The sequence below is a fragment of the Saccostrea cucullata genome, unplaced genomic scaffold (genome assembly GCF_032062105.1).
Source record: "Saccostrea cucullata isolate Sc308-1 unplaced genomic scaffold, CSIRO_AGI_Scuc_v1 ctg4331, whole genome shotgun sequence".
In the NCBI taxonomy this organism is placed as follows: domain Eukaryota; kingdom Metazoa; phylum Mollusca; class Bivalvia; order Ostreida; family Ostreidae; genus Saccostrea; species Saccostrea cuccullata.
The window spans coordinates 20929-44595 of NW_026931252.1; the positions used below are offsets into that span (position 1 = coordinate 20929).

The 23667-nt window shown below is 33.0% G+C and overlaps 1 protein-coding gene and 1 pseudogene across 1 annotated transcript; both read left to right on the top strand.

Moving 5' to 3' along the window:
• Positions 1 to 705: 705 nt before the first annotated feature.
• Positions 706 to 9899, top strand: LOC134231983 (uncharacterized). The gene is made up of 11 exons (XM_062713931.1): positions 706 to 799; positions 1298 to 1527; positions 4199 to 4529; positions 4850 to 5152; positions 5584 to 5610; positions 5956 to 6066; positions 7753 to 7812; positions 7947 to 8066; positions 8207 to 8392; positions 8516 to 8584; positions 9705 to 9899. The coding sequence occupies exons 1-11, from the start codon at positions 706 to 708 to the stop codon at positions 9794 to 9796; spliced, it is 1623 nt and encodes a 540-aa protein (XP_062569915.1). The 3' UTR covers positions 9797 to 9899.
• Positions 9900 to 18954: 9055 nt separating this feature from the next.
• LOC134231984 (neuronal acetylcholine receptor subunit alpha-3-like) lies at positions 18955 to 23660 on the top strand (annotated as a pseudogene).
• The last annotated feature ends 7 nt before the right edge of the window (positions 23661 to 23667 follow it).

Consider the following 23667-nt stretch of genomic DNA (forward strand, 5'->3'; position numbering starts at 1 on the left):
TGCAGGTGACGAAGGTATATTGCTGCATAAGCAAGAGAAGTTGATGATTGAAAAGTTAAAACATCACGTTCATGAACGAATAAAAAATGCTCTGTCAAATTGTTGTCGAATTGCAAATTAATTTTAACTCGAATTCACTAGGGTATCAAGTTATGCTACCGTATAGCGTGTTTCTCTACTAGATTACTGTTTCTTTGGCGGGTGTAGAATTTGGCGTTTTGTTTGCTCAAACTTGCCAATAATTTTGACAGAACTTTTTTGGCGGATACAGATTTCTGTAAAATTGCAAAAGAAAGGAAATTCATCTCTTTAGCATAAGTTTCAGTATGTTTAATATATGCTGGAATACCGATTTACACAAAAGTTTGATTAAATAGAATACCAAATGCTTATACATCAGGCTTTCGTAATTTTTCTTTTTACTAGTGATAATAATGAGAGTGCAAATTTTGCAATTAAAATTTTAGCGACTTACTACAAGACTGCTTAAATGAGCCAAAGCTAGCATCCCGCTAAAAATACCTGATTAACGGTTATTTTACACATCAAAACATGCTGTTGTTATCCGAAAAGGAAATGATATAATACTCCACAGAAATAGAGCATTTTCAGAGCTGATAGGAAAGGGGCAGTATCATAAATTGGGACTCAGTGCTATTGTGTGTGAATATAAATTGCGATAAGCTGCCACACTTAACCTCTCTCATGGAATATACAACAAAAAATAGTTTTGTTAATATTCTTCTCCAAACCTCCCTTGTATTTGCACTCCACGATTCTTCATATGCAGATCTTGCTGGTAAGATAAAATATATTATAATGTTGGATCTTGCCATCGATTGAAATATCGAATTAAAAACTGGGTTTGTATCTCTCAGTTGATTCGATACGCAAGAGCCTCTCTAAGTATGAACAATTTTTAAAACGAGGCACATGTAAGTTATACTAGTGATTGAAAAACAAGTTGCTTAAACAAGAATATAAGCAGTCTCGTTTAACGTTAGCATTTCGTTAGTTCAGTGATCGATACAATAGGCTTGGCAGCAAATACAATTTATTTCCACGTAAAATACTGATTTCTTTCATACTGATTTTAGACCATTATATACTCACTGAATTGTCCACTGATTTTTCCGTTATTTCCCGATCATGACAAGGGATATGGCGGGAGTAACTGCGTGGCAGGGGATGTTCACTCCTCGATGGCACCTGATCCCAACTCTGATGTTTTGGAGGCCCTTGTTTGCTCTGCTCCTATTTTTGTAAAGTTTATTCTAAATGCTACTTTTTCTTCCAGCCTGTGCTAAAACACCGGCTGATATTTTATTCGTGCTTGACGCTTCTACTAGCATTGGAATCAAAGACTTTGAAAAAGAGAGGAATTTTGTGGCAGGCTTCGTGAATGATCTAGACATTGGACCAAATGATGTACAAGTTTCCGTTGGGACATTTTCTGATAATGCACGTGGTTACTTTTATTTACATACTCATCAAAACAAGACAGAGCTTTTGAGTGCAATTCAAAAAGTAAGTAACTTAGTGTATTGATAATAAATATTCTCTGTAGCTAAAAAGCATTTTCAGTTTAATTTTTTCCATCCTGTCAAAGGGGAAGAAGGACTTTGAGCTGAAAACTTTCTTCATAATTTTTTGATACATGTATTTTTTAAAAGCTTATTTTAGTCATATTGATTAACAAATACTAGGCCATGTAGTGTCTATGGTGATTTTTTTAACGCCTTGTTTTCATGTCTATAATTTCGTCCCTTAGAGAACTTTGTAGCATAGATATAAAATATGCAAGTGGACATCTGGGTTTTTTTTCCAAATATTTCTGACAGAATATGACATGTATGAGTAGAGTTTAAAATTTTAAAATGCAAGTTTCTTTCATCACAATGCACATAGACGGGGGGAAATGCACATATTTCAAGAAAATTTTACCAACAAAAAAATGTTTCGTGAATAATTCAATCATTCTATATTTAAAAAATACATTGAAGGTTAGGCCTTTATGAGTTTTCCAATAGGCAAGAAATTCAAATATTTAACGATGGAAGCAATTTTTGTCAAATTAAGTTTTTCTATGTTGCTCTTTTTTAAGTTACCTTAAAATCTATGCTGTTTCTTCTTTCCGTTGCTGTGTGATGAACGAAACTTTTAAATCTTAGAATCCGAACAATTTGTTCGAAAAACGACGGTCAACATTATCACAATTTAAGATGTTTTTTATTTTTAGGATAAAAAAGACGAACACATAAAAAATCGTCTTTTAAAAGCGCCTAATCGCCCATTATTTTAAAAGACAAAACTGTACATCATTTTCTAGTCTTAATTTGAAAATTATATGACATCATTGCATCATTTTTGATTTTAAAAAATATCGTTGTTTAACTCCGATGCATTAAAAAAGGCAATGTCGAAATGGAAAAAAAACCGCCACAACGAATTTCCTTCAAAATGGAGAAATCGCCAGCACCAGACTCACAGGGGAAAGAATGTAAATAGAGACTTGTTTAGTTGGTTTCAGCGATTTTGGGTGGGTGATGGGTCATTAATGCTCAGCAGATAACAAGGAAATGAGATGGGAGGGCGGACGGAAACGTTCAACGGTGTGTGACAAAAAAGACAGACGATTAGAGCGATATGTAAAATTTTAAGTTTGTCTTCTACTACTGTTCAAACAATTTTGACAGAAGAATTAATTATGAAAAGAGTGAGTATACGATGGGTACCAAGTTTTCATTTAAAAAAGTGAAATTTGTGAACGTGTTCGTGAATCTCAAATATTTTTTTAATGAAACGAAGGGAAGCGTTTAAGTGTATGACGGCGCGTTTCCATCATACGACGTATTAGGTGCGGCGACTATCATAATCGCACTCTGTATATAATCCGATATTTTTTTAAAAGTATAGATCATGCAATTTTCAAATCTGATTTGAAATAAATGTAGCTTTCATTATTAATAATTTTGTTGTTTTACGTAGCAATTTTATCGAAGTTGTGACATTCCTTTTAAGGTCACACGTTAAATAACTTTCCTCACAAAAAATTAGGGTACCTAACCAGGCATCTGGACGAGATGCCACGGAGTCATATTTCTTATATATCCCTTATGGGAAATCTCTTGAATGGCCTATATCACAATTTTGGGTGTACTTATATCTAAAAACATTTTGAAAACAATGTAGAAATCAGAAGAGAATGACAAATATACACTGTAAATATAATACCAAAAGTAACAGGATATATATTTGAGGAACGTGTCGTATGACCTTTTAAATCAACCCTCGTAGTATACTGTATGTCATACAGCAACTTTTTAAATTAGGAAATAAGCCCTTTAAAAGTGCAAAGACACAGATTTGAAATTAATATTTTCTCAAATTTTCTGTATAATATTATGACTTAAATATTGCAATAGCATTTCACAAGAAAATATGATAAAAATCTTATTTCATATTGAAACCTTGAATTTCTGGGTCGAGTTTGATTGACACGTCCTTGCACTTTCAAAAATTATGTTTTTATTCTTAATACCTAAGAAAAGTGGAATATTTGGTATATTAATGAAAAATATTAAAATTATAATCTAAAAAATTCAGAGTAAAATGCGCTCACAGTTTATTGTCAGTCCGTGCTCCGTGGTGTGTGCAGACTTTAACAATTAAACACACCCGGTGAATCGTAAACATTAACAAAAACGGAGCTCGTGCCCTATTTACAAAAACAGTTAATGTTTCACGGGTGTATCAATTTGTTAAAATCCGTACAGATTACTGAGCACGGACTGACGATACTGGTGAGGGGTTTTTACTTTCGAACATTTCTTAACTGAATTTTCTGTATTATAGTTTAAATATTTTTCATTAATATAAAAAGAAATTGCCACTTTTCTTAAGTATTAAGGATAAAATTAAAATTTGTAAAAGTGCAACAATGTGCAAAAAAAAAAAAAAAAAAAAAACGTCTATAATATCGAAGTTTCAATTTCTTCGAGATGGAAAAAAGATATTTATCATATTTTCAGGTGAAATGCTACTGCAATATATAGGTCCTGATATTATACAGAAAATTGGAGAAAATATTAACTTCAAATATGTGTCTAGGCACCTTTCTAATTAAAGTCTAAATTTTATTATACTATGTATCATTTAGTTTATTAGGACAATGAGCACATTTTTCCCATTATCATAGATTCCGTATGTTTTTGGACAAACACACACACATCTTGCTTTCCAACTGGCAGAACAGTACATTTTTACAAACAGAAGCGGAGATAGACCATCAGCTACAAACATCGTTTTCGTTTTAACTGACGGACAATCCCAGAATCATAGTGCTACTTCCTTGGGGGCCCAGAAATTACGAGATGCCGGTGTAAGGATATACGCTATTGGAATAGGAGGAAACGTTCTGAGAAGTGAACTACTGGATATAGCCAGTGATACTGGCCACGTGTTTATGGTGGACAGCTTCGCCAACCTAGCATCTATACATAGCCTTGTGCAGAACACTTACTGTGAAGGTAGGTACAAGAGAGATTAATATACTACTTAAGCTGTCTTTTGATGTCGTATAACAAACTTTCTTAAAAGATTTTTGCATATCGATTACATTGAAATATTACAAATATTTTAATTTTCCCTTTGTATACTGATTGCTTGATATTCATTTCTTTTAATAAAAACACAATTTTAATCTTCAATTCCAACATGAGCCTACTTAATTATCCTTCTTTTTCTTTTCAATAGCATGCTAAATAATCAATCTGTCTCTTTTCAAATATATTCATTGAAAGCTTTCATTTAAATTAATGTTCATGTATACAATATTTTGTCACTTAAGGTTATTTAAGCACTATTGAACCCCCTGTAACATTCAGCCCGTCAACATCTCAGAAATTAACTTCAATGTTGACATCAAAACCAACCTCCCCAACCAACAGCAAATCAACGAGCAAGATGACGACCCAATCTACCATTACAACATCTACAACTGTTACACCCCAATCTAAAGAAACAACAGCGACAACACCCACAACACAGACGACACTTGTGACTTCATCGTCTGCAACAACATCACCAACACCGTCATCAACATTGACAACACAGCCTTCGACAAAACCGACGACGGCCTCATCAACGACATGTATGGTCAAAAATAGCTTTTACTTTCAGATAATTTTATTTAATTAGAATAAAGATATTTTTATCTTTTACATACGAATGTAATTTTGAGGAAAAAATTTACACTTTATTAATTGAAAATGACAATATACAATTACATGCATTGTAATGTAGAATAAAGATCATAATGCTTGAACATTGAAATGGTTGATTATGTATGAATAATGGAATGAAAATTTTTATTATAACAGTGTGATTCAATTCAAGAGAAAAGCTTTAAATATTTTTTTAGTTAACGTCCAAATCATATATGGCACAAACTGCAGAGAGTTCATATGCATGAAACACTGTGTTATGTGACAAGATGTCTGAAAACAAATCAGATCTAGATGTTTGGGTTAATTTGAAAAAAAATGCATATTTAAAATGAGGATCTTTTATTTTTTATCACAGACGCAACACCACCTCCGATTTCCAGTGGTATGTTATTTAACATACATCTGCAATTGTATATAAATTTCTGATACATGTTAACTATCGAAATAAATATGGTCTGTCAATTTCATTATATTTTGTAACCTCAATAGACATTAACACTTTCCCATAGTTTTACAGTGAAACTTGACTATTTGGGTGTTATATTTTACAAAGCTTGTCACACCTTGTAAACTTTAAGTGTTTTTTTTTAAATAATCAAAAATGCTGTTTAATCCAGCCAAGGTTTCAAAATTAAAATTTTTATTGTACATATAATATTTCAGACTTTAAAGAATACTAATACATATATATTACAAATATTAAATGAAATATTCTTCATCATTTAAGGTCCATGTATTGATAGAATCGGAAACTGTGCTGATTATAGTGATGACGTATGTGTGACGTACAGGAAGTGGTCAGTCACGAACTGCGCACGATTCTGTTTATTTTGTCACGGTATGTTTTCTTTCATTGGCACAAAAACTTAATAAAGAGTTACAAAATTGATGAGGATATTGGCAATTGGGATCCTTTCTATTTCAATTTGATCAAAACTTGGAATGTTTAAAGGATCTAATTTGAAGCATGCTCCCGACAATGTTATTTAAGGAATGAAGCTTATTTTAACCTATGTTATACGATGTAAAATAACTGGGGCAGTTTACGCTTTATAACACCGCGGAGCGGTTTAAAAGAACGCGTAAACGTCCCCTTTTTTCCCCTTCCAAAACCCGTTTTTTCCCTTTAAAAATGGCTTCGAATCAAGCATATTTTAAAAGTTAGTGTAATGTCATGCGGAGTTATGACGTAACTCAGTGTGACGTAGGCAGCATATGTTATACGACAAATACTAAATATTTCATCGAATCAAATGACGTGTTACTACTTAAATTAGATTATAAGAACTTGTTGAGTATCAAATCAACGACAGTTTAGTTTTCAGAGCCCAATTTGAATTTTTATCATACACAGTCTGAAAATTATAGCAACCTTTGTTAGCTTTGAAACCACAGAGGATATTAATTTATTGTTTTAATGTGACAATTGTTTACGTTATATTCAAAATTTCAAGTTTTAGCTCACCTGAGCCGAAGACTCAAATGAGCTTTTCTGATCAAAATGTGTCCGTTGTCTGTCGCCGTCGTCGTCGTTAACTTTTCACATTTTCATCTTCTTCTCAAGAACCACTGGGCCAATTTCAACCAAACTTGCCACAAAGTATTTTTAGGTGAAGGGTATTCAAATTTGTTCAAACAAGGAACCAATCCCTCTTCCAAGGGGAGATAATAAAATTAACATAAATTAGTGAAAAATTAATGACATCTTTTAAAAATCTTCTTCTCCAGAACTATTGGGCTAGGAAAGATGAAACTCACGTGGAAGCATCCTAAGGTAGTGTAAATTCGAGTTTGTTCAAATCATAACCCCCAGGGGTAGGGCGGGGCCACAATGGCTGATCAAAGTTTTACAAGTTTTACATAGGAATATATTGGAAAAATCTTTTAAATAATCCTCTCAAGAACCATTGGGCCAGGAAAAATGAAACTCATGTGGAAGAATTCTCAGGTAGTGCAGATTCAAGTTTGTTCAAATCATGACCTTTTGGGGTAGGGCGGAGCCACAATGGCTAATCAATGTTTTACATAGGAATACATGTATATAGGAAGAAGGAGATGGAGATAACGAATAGTATTCAATCTCAAAGTCCATAAAACAATACAAAATAGGAGCAGAGCAAACACGGACCTTCAAAACATCAGAGGTGGGATCAGGTGCCATGGAGGAATGAGCATCCCCTGCTGACCGGTCACACCCACCGTGTGCTCCTTTTCATGATCGGGAAAGAAAGGGAAAATCCGTCGTTAATTCAATATATAAATCATAGACTTACAATTAGTATGAAAAACGTCAGTCAGCATTTGACTTAATTATAAAATGTATTTGCTGACAAGGTCAGACAATATATAGCTGACAATATCAAAGATATTATAAAACATGTGGGAGTTCTGTATGCCTGTCATTGTCATTACCAATACGTTGATATTATACATGTTTCTGATGAATTGTGTTTTATCAGTTTAAAATTAAGAGCTCTTTTTCTTATATAATACGCCTGTTGTCACAGATCGTGTGTATTTTTAGATACGGGAACCACACAAACTACCACCACCACTACACTAAAGACTCCATCCCCAACCACCAGTAAGACATGCCATTTATATCTTTTATTATGATTTACTTTTAACCATTATTAGTAATCTGTCAAATAACATGTAGTGAAACATTTTCTTATGTACATTTCAAATCAGTTCATTGATCATCAATTTAATTTTAAGGAAACTATACAGTATGTGAAGATAAGGTACCAACGTGTATCAATTACGGTCCTGAGATTTGTTTTAAGTATACATCGTGGGCAGCTGTTCAGTGCCCAAAATTCTGTGTCTTTTGTGAGGGTAAGGTTTCTATTTTATTTAATTGAGATATGTAAGCACAAATTTTGCAATTGCATTTCATTATTATTTGTATACATGCTGTGTTTTTACAATTAAAATATATGACAACCATATCTTTTCGTGGTGATGTAATACAATAGCCACTGATACCACTTCCACCACAACCACGACGACGACGACCACCACCACTCCTCAACCTTCCACCACCCCACGTATTTGTGCTGATACCAAAAATAACAACTGCACTTCTGCAGGGCCAATCATCTGCTTTGAAAATCAGGTGTATGCAGAGAACAACTGCCCCGTGTTCTGTAATTTCTGTACACGTACGTTTGAAAATTTCTTGTTGATGTATATTTGTATATATTGAAGGTGTAATTAAATTGTGACTGATTCATAAGCAATAATTTGTTAATGATTTCATTTTGGACATGTTTTCTATGTTATAGCCCCAGTTACATCAGTGGGAATGACTGCCCCTCCATTACTTCTATCCAGTACAATGCCCAAACCAATGAGTGAGTCATTGTTATACTAAGCATCTGTTAAGTATATTTTTGATATTGTTTTAAATATCTTTTAATTTCCCATTTCTATGGGAGCTTTAAAAAGGCGTAAACTTATTAAAACCAAAATCTATGTTTTATTAATTGTAAATGCTGTTGCAATAGTTACAAAGAAAAAATGTCCTTTCATCAATTTTGCCTGGTATGTAGCAGTAAAGGGTTACATTGCTTTAATATAACATTCACCTAATAACACAGAAGCCCAGTGGTAAGGTGTTCCGCCTTGTAATCTAGAATTCTGGGTTCGATTTTCGTTCAGCGCACTGAGTCAAACCTAACACCTTAGCATAGGTAGTGAAGAACCCGACATTAGTTAAATTAAGTACTGAGTAGCTATAGTTGGTGATACCTTAAACCAAAGTTCCACACCACTGTAGACGTTGCTAGGATAAAGAACCATTGGCCACAGAGCTCATTTGAGTTTTTTGAAGCACTTCATATTTTGTGAATTCTTTATATAAATGAAAATTTTCGAATGGGACCTAAACCAACATACAATGGACGAAGATGGCATTAATACAAACTTCTAAGTTGATAGGTTTGCTGGTCTTGGATCAACAATAAGCCAAGAAATAGTCATATTAAGACAAATTAAACCTTAAATACTTTCCAACAGTAACATAAGTAGATCGTTTAAACGTTAACCTTAAAAATAATTCTTAACACAATACTGTAAAATCGCATATTTTCCTGGCCGGGTCAAATTTTCCAGGTTTAAGAAAAAAATATTGGGTTGTGGGGATTTGATTTCGTTGTTGGAGAAGTGCTTTAGTAATACATATGAAATTTTACATTTCGAGGTTGTCATGCATTTGTGGATCTCCACATACCTTGAAAACAACGAAAATGACACCGTACCCCACTCAACCCAAAAATTTAGTGATTTCACAGTATCCTTCTCAAAGAAAACTAAAAGCATAAACAAAGACTCTTTTATGTTTTTTTTTTGTTTTTTTTTTCCCAACGCAATTGATGGATCAATTTTGGTTTTATTATTTACAACTATGTTGTGTTAGCTTTATAGTTTAGTGTCATTTGTGTCTATTTTTATCAATTCTCTCTGTTGTTTCAGCTACAAATCCTGACGTCATTGTGATAGGAAGAAAGCGACGAGACATACTCCATAGGAGAGTGTTTGGATACAGAAAATCAAATAGAAATTGAACACATTTTTCTGCTTTGCATTTTCTGCTTTGCAATCAATTTAAATTTTGGGTATCGAATTAAAAGGAGATTTTGCACTTTCTTGATTTATTTAAAATGACCTTTATCTGACACTACATGTATATATATATATTTTTTAAACGACAATTTTTAACAAGGACATTGATAAATAGTTAAGTAATTGAATTGCTTTTATTCCTGAAAAGTGCTAAAACTAGAGTATTACGTGTCAAGTGTTGTTTGCATCGGGAATTTCATGTATTCGCATTCGAATGATGCATAGTAGTCTACAAGAATATAATCGGTCAGGTTAGTGAATAAATTACATGTAATGTTATGCTTCCTGTGCTCTGCAGCGCAAGATCACACCTTCTCAGGCCTTTTCGACAAACGGATGTTTTTCCGAAATCTGACGGAAAGGCCAAAGTTGATGCGATTGCTCTGCAGCACTTAACGGGGTGCGCCAGGGAACCAGGCTATTTTAAAACCTTGATTTCACAGGTACTTGTGGACAAGACACCCCTATCCCCCTATATTGAACCCAAGGGCTTGCTGGAGTTTTTTTTCACAAATTATATTTATTACACTTATTCATCATGAGTACAATAGGAAAAATATTCATAAAAATCCCAAAAATACGAGTAATCGCTCCACAAAAAAACACCCCACTATAATTTTCCGTTTGTACATATAATGGATAAGTGTAATAAATATAATTTGTGGGGGAAAAAAATGTCCAACAAACCCCGGGATTGAATATCGGAAGGGAGGAGGGGGTGTTTTGTCCACAAGTACCTGTGCTTGATTCCTACAAAACTGTACCCGGTTTTAGAATTTATTTTTTCTACCCCTTTAATTGATGGTGCGAACGTTTGGGAGAGTACATGCAGTTTTAACATAGATTTTGTCTTCAAACCGCGCGTGACATTTGGTACTTCTAGACTCTAACGTAATTTTACAATACCAAACTGAAGTCTGAATAGTGCTGATTTCACGTAAATAACGTTTAATCTACTGTTACTCCATTACGTAAAGGTGTCTTTTTTTGTTGAACTTTTATTTTTTACCGCGAGAACGTAGTTTACAAAGAGATGAAATATTCTCAAAGGATTTTGTAATGTGGAAAAATCATTTAGATCAATGAGCTAAGTCCGAATTTTCCTTCTGCATGGGCTTTTTCGTAAGAGACCACAGTGGTCGCTATTTGATAATTAAAACAGGTTTAATATGTTTATTCTGAGTGTAACATTTTGCTACGGTAAATTTTCCTCAAGTTCAATAAGATGCTTGTGCCCCCTACATAAAACGACTGAGGACCACAATTAAAAACAAAAGTATTTACTTGTCATGGAATTTTTGGTAAATGAAAGTTCCCCCAACTCAAAATGTACATGGTAACAACCCCCCTTCAATTGAACTTCATCCTATGGTCCTAAGAATTATACTTTATCTAAATTTTCATGTAGGTGCTAGTCCCCCACCACTTTTGTTGATGCACGATATTCACCGGAAAAATCGATCAAGCATTTTGATATTAAATGTATCAAAAAGTTTTTAAAAAGAAGGTCGATCACACCACAACCCCAACACTTCGGATTGTGCATTGATAGTCATCATTTTTATACATCTATAAAATAAATCTGATTATTGCCTAAACAAATTGTAATAATTCCCAAGACATATTTCAATCCGTCTTGTGAGCTTACGTGCCTGAACATTCTGTTTTCAGTTTTAATCTTTCTTAAGGTAAGATCTAGTAAATGAAAGGTGCCCACAGATATATAAAATTTAAGAAATAAATTCCTTTAATGATGCTTTATAACTTTAGTTTGGTCAAATAAGGTGTTTCGGTGCATAATTCGTAGGTCAACAAGATGAAAATCATATTTTAAACTGTCATTTTCAATGAAAAATTAAGAAAACCGGTCATGAATATAGGAGTTTTTTTTCCTTATCAGACAAAGAAAATGCATCCAGATTGCCTACAGTCTTTCAGAAAACGGTAATTTGTATGTTCTTGACCTTTTCTTTATAATTATTATATTGTCAAATTTAATATAGGTATCCGGACTACTTTTCCTGTGATTTCAAATTGAATTCCATGACAATACTTTATTTTCTAATAATTTAACTTTAGTTGTAACACGTCATTTGATTGGGTAAAAGATTTAATATATTTCGTATATAACATAACTTGCCTACATCACAATGAGTTACGTCAAAAACGTATTAATCCATAATACATAGAGCCGTATTAAAGTACTGGAAAAAGAAAGTGAAAAGTGATTTTGACGTCATAATGGATCTGCACCAAAATGTTAGTCTTTAAAAAGACATTCACTTAAGAAATGAATTTAATTTTTGAAGATTCATGAGGTCATGAACTACGACGCTTCACGCCGGCATATTTATCATGAAGCGCGTTAGCGCTTAATGACAAATATGCTGGCGTGAAGCGTTGTAGTTCATATACCTCATGAATCTTCAAAAATTAAATTCATTTCTTATATTTACATTATTTTTCTGATGAGTTGCCATAAACTTTCGCCATTCAACTGTCATTTTTAAAGCAAATTAGTGTGGACTATATTTTTTGACGTCAAGTGCGGTATTATGACGTAACAATGGAGATATTCATGCTTATTCGTGGTACATATGTAATTTAGTTCATGAGAAAATATGCTGCATTTTATTTTGTAAAGAATTATAGGGGAAATTTATTAGAAATGTAAATATTTGAGAAATGAATTTAATTTTTGAGATTCATGAGGTTATGAACTACGACGCTTCATGCCAGCATATTTCATGAAGCGCTAACGCGCTTCATGATAAATATGCCGGTCTGTAAAGACGAATAATGAACCCATATAATCATGACCGGGGGTCATTTTTCGACAGCGAAAAATGACCACCGGTCAATATTCTACGGCGAAAAATGACCCTTTTGCCCGTAGAAAAAGTGTCACCACCCTAAAAATATGCAGAACCCACGTGAAGAAAAATGACCCCTGTAGAAAAATGACCCCCTGTGGATTAAAGCTGAAATTTTTAGGGGGCATAAAAAAAATTAGATAAAGAAGCATATTGGGCAAAATGCTCACCTGAGCTTCTTGGGAATAAATTGATGATATGTTGATCTCATAACATTATACAATTATAGCTATATTTCAAGGTCAATGCGATGATTCAGAATCTAAAGGAGTAAAAAATTTATCGAGCCTGTAAGGTTAGGTAAACATTGTTTTTCGATGGTGAAAATCATCGTACTGACAGAAAAAATCTGCAGTATTACATATTATTATATCCTCCGCTTGAAAAGCGGGAGGGTATATATATAGTGATCGGAATGTCCGTCCGTCTGTGACGCTTTGGGGTATCCATCTCTTATCCGCAACTCCTCTTATATATAAAAAGATGTGTTTGTGAAACAGCTATGCCCCTGTATGGCAATATAGCGAAGATTAAACTTTTCTTAAATGCAATTTAAAGAGGCTGGGTGGTCATGGCCATTTTTAGACTATTTTGATTTCCATTAGAAGAAGAGCTCCATATAAAGATATAATAAAATGACCAAATTTTAAAGCTAAAATTTATGAAATTTTTCTTTGCCAAATGATAGTTGACAGCTTAAGATATCATATCCCAAAATTTAAGTTATATCTGGTGGTTAATAAAAAGATAATTAGTTGACCCCCTAGCCTCCTTAAATATATTGGTACCCAAAGTAGGGTCTTCTCACAAGAAATACAATTGCAAAATAGGAAAGCCCAAGCACCACCTGTTCAAAAGTAATGGCTAAGGATAAGTTTTTTGAAAGGTAGGTCAAACTCAAAGGTCAAAGGGTCAAAGTTGATGGTTTCTTAAGAAAGGTTTAATGTAACAAGGATAGCATATGTGAAGTATGAAAACCCTAGCCCTTACCGTTCAAAAGTTATGGCCAAGGTTAGTTTTTTTCTTAAGTACTGTACGGAAATCTCCAAGGTCAAGGTCAGAAGGTCAAAGTTTTTAGCATCCAATGAAAGGTCATGCCATAAAGAATACATATGTGAAGTATGGGAGTACTAGTATCTACTGTTTAAAAGTTATGGCCAAAATAAAAATTTGGTATTTTTGTGTAAAATGGGACAAACTCCAAGGTAAAGGTCAAATTTAGTGGTAACCAAAGTAAGGTCTTGTCACCAGAAATACACATATTAAATATGAAAGTCATAGCTCCAATAAATGAGAAGTTATGGTCAAGGTTAAAGTTTTTTCGGACAAACAGACCGCCAGATAGACAGACAGACATACAGATGAACACGATAAAACTATATACCCCCGAATCTTCAATTACGTGGACATAAAAAGAAATGGTCTTCAATTAACGTTTCATATTATGATACAGTATAAAGAAGAGGTTACAAAAAACGAAAATGTTTATTCTGATTTTCATATTAAATTCTCTGAAAAATATACTCAGAACTGAGTAAAAGGGTAGAGTAAAACAAGAATTAAGAAATGTAATGAATACTGTGTGCTAAATCAAAAGGTTATGCCTACATGTATAGTTTTTGCATTAGAATGTGTATTTTACACTAGCCTATAGCTTAACAGAGCATATTTTTAGGTGTAATATCCACCCCACCCCTAACATATTTAGGAGGAAGTCGATTATCAACAAAAGCAACAAAAAAAACTACCCTACATTTATTTTTCTATAATGAGGGACTAAAATAAGCTTAAAATAATCTACTATTCTACTAATTTTCAACTGTTACTTTACCACAATACTTTCAAGTATACCCCCACCAACATTTAAAGTATGCTTTAATCATGGCCAAGTAAATTATGATATGAACTTCATTTCAATATTTTATCTAGAGCCTTTTTCAGTACTATTGAAAGTTATAAAGTTTTATAAATATTTTTGCTTTTCATTTATTATTTTTTTTTTTTTTTGATTTAACGTAATGTTCTTTTTTTTGGCGGGGGTATAAAAAGAATATGTATTTGCAAAGATTTAAAATATCTTTAATCATATAGTGATAGTCTAAATGTATAGGATGGAACATATAAAAAATATACAGCATCGAGGCGTCCTGTAATCCATTTCTATTTTTACTCACTCGTCCGAATGAAACCTTATTAATTCGAACAAATTACTTATTTGTACGCACCGATATTAATTCGTCTGCTAAAAATTCTACTTTTTCCCAACAAATATTTTTTTTCTGAAAAAAACGTATCAATGGAGTCAGTAAAGAAAAAATATATATTTTTGCGTTGGATCCATTTACATGTGACATCTTTGATTTTCTAGGTTTGCTCCTTTATCAGAGAAATGAAGATTAATTAAATGATTGTGAATTGCTCAAAACTAATCTGTCAATATTTCGCCAGAGAGAAATGAGGAATTTTGTTACCCCTACGGGAGCCAAGAAGAACAAAGATCAAATCATAGACGTAAATCGCTTTGGGTCTATGATCAAACCTATTCGAATAAATGCATGAATTACTCGAAGGAAGAACAATTATAATTTACAGCATATTTTTCCCTTTCATCTGTTATAAATTTTGTATCGCTTTAAAGGGGGTTATTTTTCAATGGGGGTCAATTTTTTATAGGACTAACATATAAAATAATGACCCCTAGGACTCTTTTTCTACAAAAAATGATTTTTTTTCTACGGGTGGGGGTCATTTTTTGTCGTTGAAAAATGACCCCCCGGTCATTATTCGATGGGGGTCATTATTCGTCTTTACACCGGTGAAGCGTTGTAGTTCATAGCAGAACGGAGAAATGTAACTATAATATGGGATACTTTAAATTTACAAGCCTTACATAAAAGCAAATAAAAAGAAAGAACCTGAAAGTGTCTATTAAAAATTTAAACACTTTGCTTGTTGTCCTTATGAAAATCTGTTTAAATTGTATAAAATATAAGTATTAGAATAAATTTCATATAATTATATTACAACCTGACAATTTTCGTAGAATGTGAATGTCGGTCAAAACGATAATATTGACGATGATGATGAAGATGATGATAGCTGGTTTGGACCACGAAAGCTCTTCTATTTTGCTGTGGATTATTTCAAGGTACATTTTATTTCACGTAAAAGTTCTTTCATTTATATTTCTTTTTGTATTAATTGAGTAATCTTATCTTCCCATTCTTTAGTTCTTTTCTGTTTTGTTTCAGGGCGATGACAAAGCTGTATGTCTATAGCTTGAACGAAGGAGATCAATTTTGATGGAAGAAAAATGTGCTTTTGTTAAAACATAAAAAAAATTTCCATTTTTTTTTAAATCAAAGAGTTAATGATTTTTGGTAAAAAGTTCAATTTTTGGTCTAATAGGGATCAGAATTTAATAGGCATGTTTATTAAACTAGAGGTACTGTGAGCACTGAGATCTCCGCTTCCAATATAATTATAACGGCCAATTCCGTGTTGGAGATCCGACATAAAGTTCAGATCAAAAAGTAAAATAGGAGGTCACAATGGCATTTTGTAATAAGAAGTGGTATATAAGGGGAGTTGCAGTATCACTCCAAGATAGAGGGAATGCCAGTGTCCATCTTTTGCTTCGGGAAACTCGAAATATGTCTCCGATCAAAAAGTAAAATAGAATATGCACAACTGCACTATGAAACAAAAATTCTGTACAAGTCTCATTTAATTTAATCTGTTGGTTTAAAGGGGGTTGCGGATGAGGAGATGGGTATCTCAAAGTGTAAAGGATGGACACATGTATAGAAACGGACGGACGAACATCCCTATCACATTATGTTTGTTCACAAATGCATCTAATCAGGCAAATAAGTAGGACCTGGTACGGATTTGGATTTCTTATGTTCTAAAAGTTAGTACATATATGTCTATCTTAAAAATATGAATGTAAGTTGAAAATGATGAACAGTATTCGGGGTCAAGTCATCTAAAACAATACATATCGGGAGCAGAGCAAACAAGGACCCCCAAAACGTCATCAGAGATGGAAGCAGGTGGAGTGAGCATCCACTGCCGACCAGTCACACACGCTGTGTGCTTCTTGTCATGATCAGGAAATAACGAAAAAATCCGTCGACAATTTTTGTATGAGTATGTAGATAATGACCTCATAATTTATCGACCATAGAACTTACGAAATTCTGACGTAAAATAAGACTGCTGATTTTCTTGTTTCATCAACTTGTTTGTCAATAAATTACCTCGTTTTAGAAATTATCAAACGTAGAGCATTCATGTCCCACAAATACATCCCCATCCCTGTGTGCTCTTTGTCATAAGCAGACTAAAGGGAAAATCTGTTGTCAATTCAGTGTAGAAATAACGGATAAACAATAAGTATACATGTCCATCAGCATTTTACATACTAGTATTTTAATGATACATTTTTCTTATTTTCTGATAAATGTCATTGTATCGGCCATAGAACTTATTGATATCCTTGTTTTATCAAATTGTTTGTGAATAAGCTTGGCTCGTTTTAATAATTATTGTACGTTAAGCATACCCTTACATATCAAATCATCTGGAGTACAAACACCATATATCCAGCTAAATGTAAAATTTTCCATTTTTTTTAAAAAAAAGAACACTTTTCTTTTTGTGTCAATGAGACTGGATTTTAATGTATTGATAGAAATGATTGTGTAGAGTGTTAAAACCTGTACGTTTTGATGATATTGATTTGGTTAAATTTTGTGATTTAAAATCTTTGTAGTTTTTAAGTATTTACATTATTTACAACATTTCTTTATAAGATATTGTTGTACAGTTCTTCTGAAGTTTCTACTACACTGCTGTTAATATTTTAGTGAGGAGTAAAGAAAGAAGTTTGTTAAACATTGACTGAACCTAATATGAGTCTTTGTTGGGAAAAAATGATTGTTAAGGAATCGTGTATAGGTGTGATAATTCTAAAAAAAAAGCTCCCCTAAATATAAGAACAAAGACAAAGTCCGTATACCTGCTTCCGCAACTGAAACCAGTACACGATGATGACCGTGTAAAAGATTGGGGCATCCTAATATTTTGATATTTTTAAAATAAGTCATTTTACGTCTTCATTATTTGAAATAATTACTTCACCAGTAAGCAGAGCTGTAGTTGAAGGTTTAAAAAAAATCATGAACACATTGAAAGATTATATTTCAGATGCTCGAGGTCTAACCATTGAATATTTGTTTTATAAATGAAAAGTTTGGAAGTAACAGGAAGTGCTCTATACACCAATTAAATTCGCAGCTTCGAAATTTCCTGGGGTGGCTCAAGGTTATAAAACACACTCAGGTCATAAGCCATCTTATTGTGAAGTAGTATATTCAATTTTTTCCATAAGAAAGATGTGTACCAAACATGAATTATGAAATTTTTCTTTCAGTGAACTTGAACTTGCACAGATGACCTTGGTTCAAGGTCATGACGCACCCTTAGGTCATGAGGAATCTTTGTGTTAAATAGGAACTTAGGAAGTTTATCCATCAGAAAGATATGGACCTGACTCGAATTATGAAATTTTTCTTCCAGTGACCTTGAACTTCCCCAAATGAACTTGGGTTAAAGTCATGACACAACCTTAGGTCTTGAGCAATCTTTGTGTGAAGTACTAGATTCTAATGATCCTCCGTAAAAGAAATATATGGACCGGACACGTTTGCACAGACAGACGGACAAGCTGATTCCTATAAGACAATCTTGAATCAATTTAGTATAATTATTGTCATTTCAACAAAATTTAAAGATAGTTAAAATATTTTACGGCAATATCTTGAATAATGTCTACAGGAACGAACTTTGACTTGAACTCCAACTTTCATACTGCAGATGCATTTGCAACGATGTTTTGTGATGTTTTTTTTTTCCTTTGATCATTTTTGAAAATACACCTGTAACCTTCATTTCAAAAGAACTAACATCTTTGTGTATCTTTCAATGGCTGTCCCTTTAATTCACTGATCCATAGATTTAAAACTATAACAAAATCATGTGTTTTTGTATCGGGAAAAACTTAATATGCAATATCTACGTAGCCTATTGAAATTAAATAGCAATTATAACGATTTAAACCCTGTTCTTAACAGAGAGTGTCTTTTTAAGATCCAGTTCACTGACAGTTTATAAATAAGTCTTATATTCTTGTAAGTTGTATACAACCTTGATAAATCGTGAGGCCCCCTTCTTTGTTTGGTAATCGTTGTGTCAGTGTTTCCCCGGGCACGTACCTCTTGTTTCTAGATTTATTAATTTGGCATAATTGTATTACTTGACGTGGCCTATATAAGGATGGATTTTTTAATATTTTTGATTAATATCCTTTGTATTCTCAAAGGTAAGCTATTCTCAAAGATATAAATCATTATATGTATTGGGTCCTTTAACATTAATTTTGAATTGATTACTAGTAAAGCCAGTTCTTTTTCCAAATATAGTAAAAATGGAGATAAGGAATAGTATTCCAGATCAAAAATCCATAAAACAATACAAAATAGGAGCAGATCAAACACGAACCTCTAACACATCAGAGGTGGGATCCGGTGCTATGGAGGAGTGAGCATCCTCTGCTGACCGGTCGCATTGTACATACGTAAAAGATGTTCTTGCGTATCAAATCAACTGAAATATATATATTTGAGAAGTGGTGTAAATGCAGGTGATGAAGGTACATGTACTAGTTTATTGCTGCATAAGCATAAGTAAGGGAAGTGGAAGATTGAAAATTAAAGTCATCACCTTTTTAAAGTGTTTGGTTGTTAGATTACCATCAAATTTCTTTTTCAAGTAAAATATCCTAGCATGAAACAGATCGTCTTAGACTCTGTGGTATCTTTTATCTCAAGTTCACCAGGACATATCGTATCGGCATAAGACACAATTATCATTGTTAATAATTGACAATACGTCGTCGATATATCTAAATGTCAAGACCACAGCAAATTTTTTCTTCTTTTCACGCAGAAGATTTTGGACTAATTCTGCTTCATATGAATACAAAAATAGGTCTGCTAATTGGTATCCATTGGAATTCCAATAGATTGTTGGAAGATGTAATGTCCAAAACAATTAAATATTTGCATATTCCTTTTTGAAATTACTCATTTCTGTATGTTTCATACATATCTATGAAAATTTTGCTTGTAGGTTCTTCAGGGGCTTTTACAACTACACATGCCACAAACATTCATAATGCTGTACTTGGTAGCTCTTATAACAATCACGTGAGACCTTCTGACGCCACAAACATCAGCATTGAATTTGTCCTATTCTCTTTAAATGACCTGGTAAATCTACCAAACTTTTAAAAAGATAATTTTAATACTTTTTCAGTATGTAAGTGCGTTCTTAAATGTGTAAGATTTTCATTTATAGAAAATAGTTTTTAAAAAGGATATATTGTGAAATCGCTAATTATCGAATTGGTTCGAGTTCCTTTGTTTTGAGGTATGAACAAACGCAAAATTTATTCTCTAAAATTTCAAAATAAAGCTTCATATCTTTCTATCAAGCAGGAAATTGAAACCCCTTGAATCAGCAATTTCTAAACAAACTTCAAATAATAAGACCTCGAAGATAAGTGGTTTCTCTGTATCTTAATGAGATTTTTATTTTTCCTTTGTAGGACATAAAAAGTCAGACTATGTCCACATCCGGATGGATGACGGTTGTACGTATTAAAAAGACGTTCTAAGTTATTTTTTCATAATCTCAAAGTTTTTTCTTGCATAAAAAGAGAAGCATTTAAGGCCGGTTTACACTATGCATCTTGACACATGCATCATGTATGCATGTGTCAAGATTCACAATATAATAACCCTTTGTGTCAAATTAAATGGGTGTTGCATCTTGAACGATCGAATAGAACTTGTTCTATTCCATGCTTCAAGATGCATGGAACTGACCAATAAAAAGAAAGGTCAGAGTTGAGATTAAATCATAAGCCTTATTTTCCTCCATATATTTGCAAAAATAGCTTCCAAGATACACAAAAACAGAAAATACTGATTTAAACTACAATTAGAAAAACTAATTTGATTATTATAATATAGAGGATTTTTAGTTTTGGAATATATGATAAATTATATCTTCCAAGAATTATCATAAAAAGGAAATTAATTAAGAATGATTTGTTCAGCTAAAATAAATCTGGAAATAAAATTTTAAGGTATTGTTATTTTTTTTTTAAGTAGATAAATTTCATCTTTACAAAGTATTCTAAAGATGCATGTATCAAGACACATAGTGTAAATAGGAAGATGCATGAGGCAAAATAGAAGAATGAGTTGCATGTGTCAAGATGCATAGTGTAAACCGGCCTAAGATTTTCTTAGTTTCAAAAGTACAAATATTCACTATTTATTTCAAAGATAAAGAAAAAGATCCTACCTTGAAAAATATCTCCATGTAATAAGCAAACTGTGAATTCTGTTTATGTTTTTAAAGGTATAATGTCGGTATATATCCAGTTAAAAAATAATCTCAAAGTATTTATTAAACCTTAGGTGCTTTGTGGCAAATTTAATATATTCTACATTTTTTGAAAGAAAAAAAAATATATATATATATATAAACCTTCATTATAATTATCATACGTCAATTCTGTTTTAAAAACAAAGGCACAATACGTATATATAGTTGATATGAAACAAGTCAACAAATACAATCCAATGATGTTATATTTTCTAACATGGTCAATTGATATCTTTACAACAATAAAATCTATCTAGTTAGTTTTTAATTGATATTTTAACAGTCCAAGAGATTACCAAATGCTTTTTGAAAGAAGGGTTCAAAAATTCTAAAGCACTTGCCAATAATTTGCAATAAGTTGACGTACTTTCGTTTGATTTGTTCTCACTGCATTTTTTCATATAATTCACAGCAATATATGAATTAAACAAAGAAATATTATGTTGGTTTATTTATCCCAGAAAAGTCTATCAATTGTAGAGATGGGAAGATCCTCGCCTGGTATGGACAAAGTCCTCGTACGGGGATATTGGAATACATCTACACGAAACAAAATAAAATCTGGCGTCCAGAACTCATCATTGACAACTCGTATGTTTAATTCCTCATTTAATCTAAACAAACCATATTTTATTATGGAAATGTCTTGCAAGTTGTTCAAATTCCTGACATGATCCGTCTTGAAATCACTAAGATCAGTTTATGAATATACAGAACTAAAGAGGAAACTAATTTTGTCTGCAATCAGTATCATAGTATGTGTCTTTAGAATGAAACATATGAAGATTACGAACAGTATTTAAGATCAAAAGTCTATAAAACAATACAAGAAAGGAGCAGAGCAAACACGGACCTCCAAAACATCAGAGGTGGGATCAGGTCCCATGGAGGAGTGAGCATCCCCTGCCGACCGGTCACACCCGCCGTGTGCTCCTTGTCATTATCGGGAAATAAAGGAAAAATCCGTCGTCAATTCAGTGTATAAATAATGGACTACAATAAGTATGAAAAACGTCAGTCGGTATTTGACTCAATGATAAATTGTATTTGCTGACAAGGTCATTGCATTGACCATAGAAATTACGAACTGATGACTTTACACGAAATTGCTAGTATTCCTGTGTCATCAACTTGTTTGTCAATAATTTACCTCCTTTGAGAAATTGTTCATACATAGAACTTGCTCTTGCGTATAGAATCAACTGAGATATATAAACTCAGTATGAAGGTGATGAAAGTTTATCGCTGCATAAGTAAAAGAATTTGACGATTGAAAAGTTAAAGTCATCACGTTTATCATAGAGTTTGGTTGTTAGATAACCATTAACGTCTTTAATATCAGAAAAGTGATTCTAATTTGTATAAAAAAATTTAAGAGTTGAAGGGATGGACCCAATTGGCAATGACGACATATTCTTCAAAGTAAAGAATACTGGAGAGGTGCGTTGGGACCCGCCGGGACTTTACGTCACCCACTGTGATATTGACGTCACTTACTATCCATTCGACTACCAAATGTGTAAGATCGAAGTCACTAGCTTTGCCTTTACAACAGAGGTACTGGAACAAAACCCGGGACACGGTCAATTCGGAGGATTTCAACGAAAACGGGGAGTGGATCTTATACTCATCACGAGTAGAGGAGCGGGTATTGGAAGAAAACGGTGAGAAATTTTCCAAGCTTGAGTTCCAAATTGTTTTCCAGCGGCGCCCAGGGTATTACCTGACCAACATTGTATACCCTGTGATACTGATTTCTCTGCTGACAAACCTAAGTTTCCTCTTACCAACGGACTCCGGGGAGAAGATTTCCTACATTTTGACAGTCCTTTTAGCGTTGGCAGTGTTGTTAACTCTTGTTGGAGATAGCATGCCTTCTACATCAAAGCACACGGCGGTCAGAGGTAATTTTTGTTACATTTCTTCCAAAATTAAATTATTTAATTTTAGTTATAACACATCATTTGATTGGGTAAAAGATTTAATCTATTTTGTATAACATAACTTGCCTACATCACAATGAGTTACGTTAAAAACGTATAACTCCGCTGTTTATAAAACTTAAACTGTCCCAAGTTATGTTATATCGTATAACAAAAGTGGAAATAAGCCTCATTCCTTAAATGACCTGATTTCTACATGTTCACTATAAGTATGTTTTCAATATGGATTCAATGTATTTTGTACAATAAGACGTGTAACGTTTTGGCAGGAAACATTTTTATTCATGTAAAATATTCCAGTATTTTGCGCATTTTATACGTTTTAGAATGATACTTATTAAAGTTTTGTTTTGGACAGGGATTTACATATCCATAATACTGATGATGGCCGCCCTAGGTATATTCATCACAGTGTTAAACCTCCGTCTCTATCTCAACACTGACCAAACAGATGTACCAAAATGGCTTCAGTGTTTC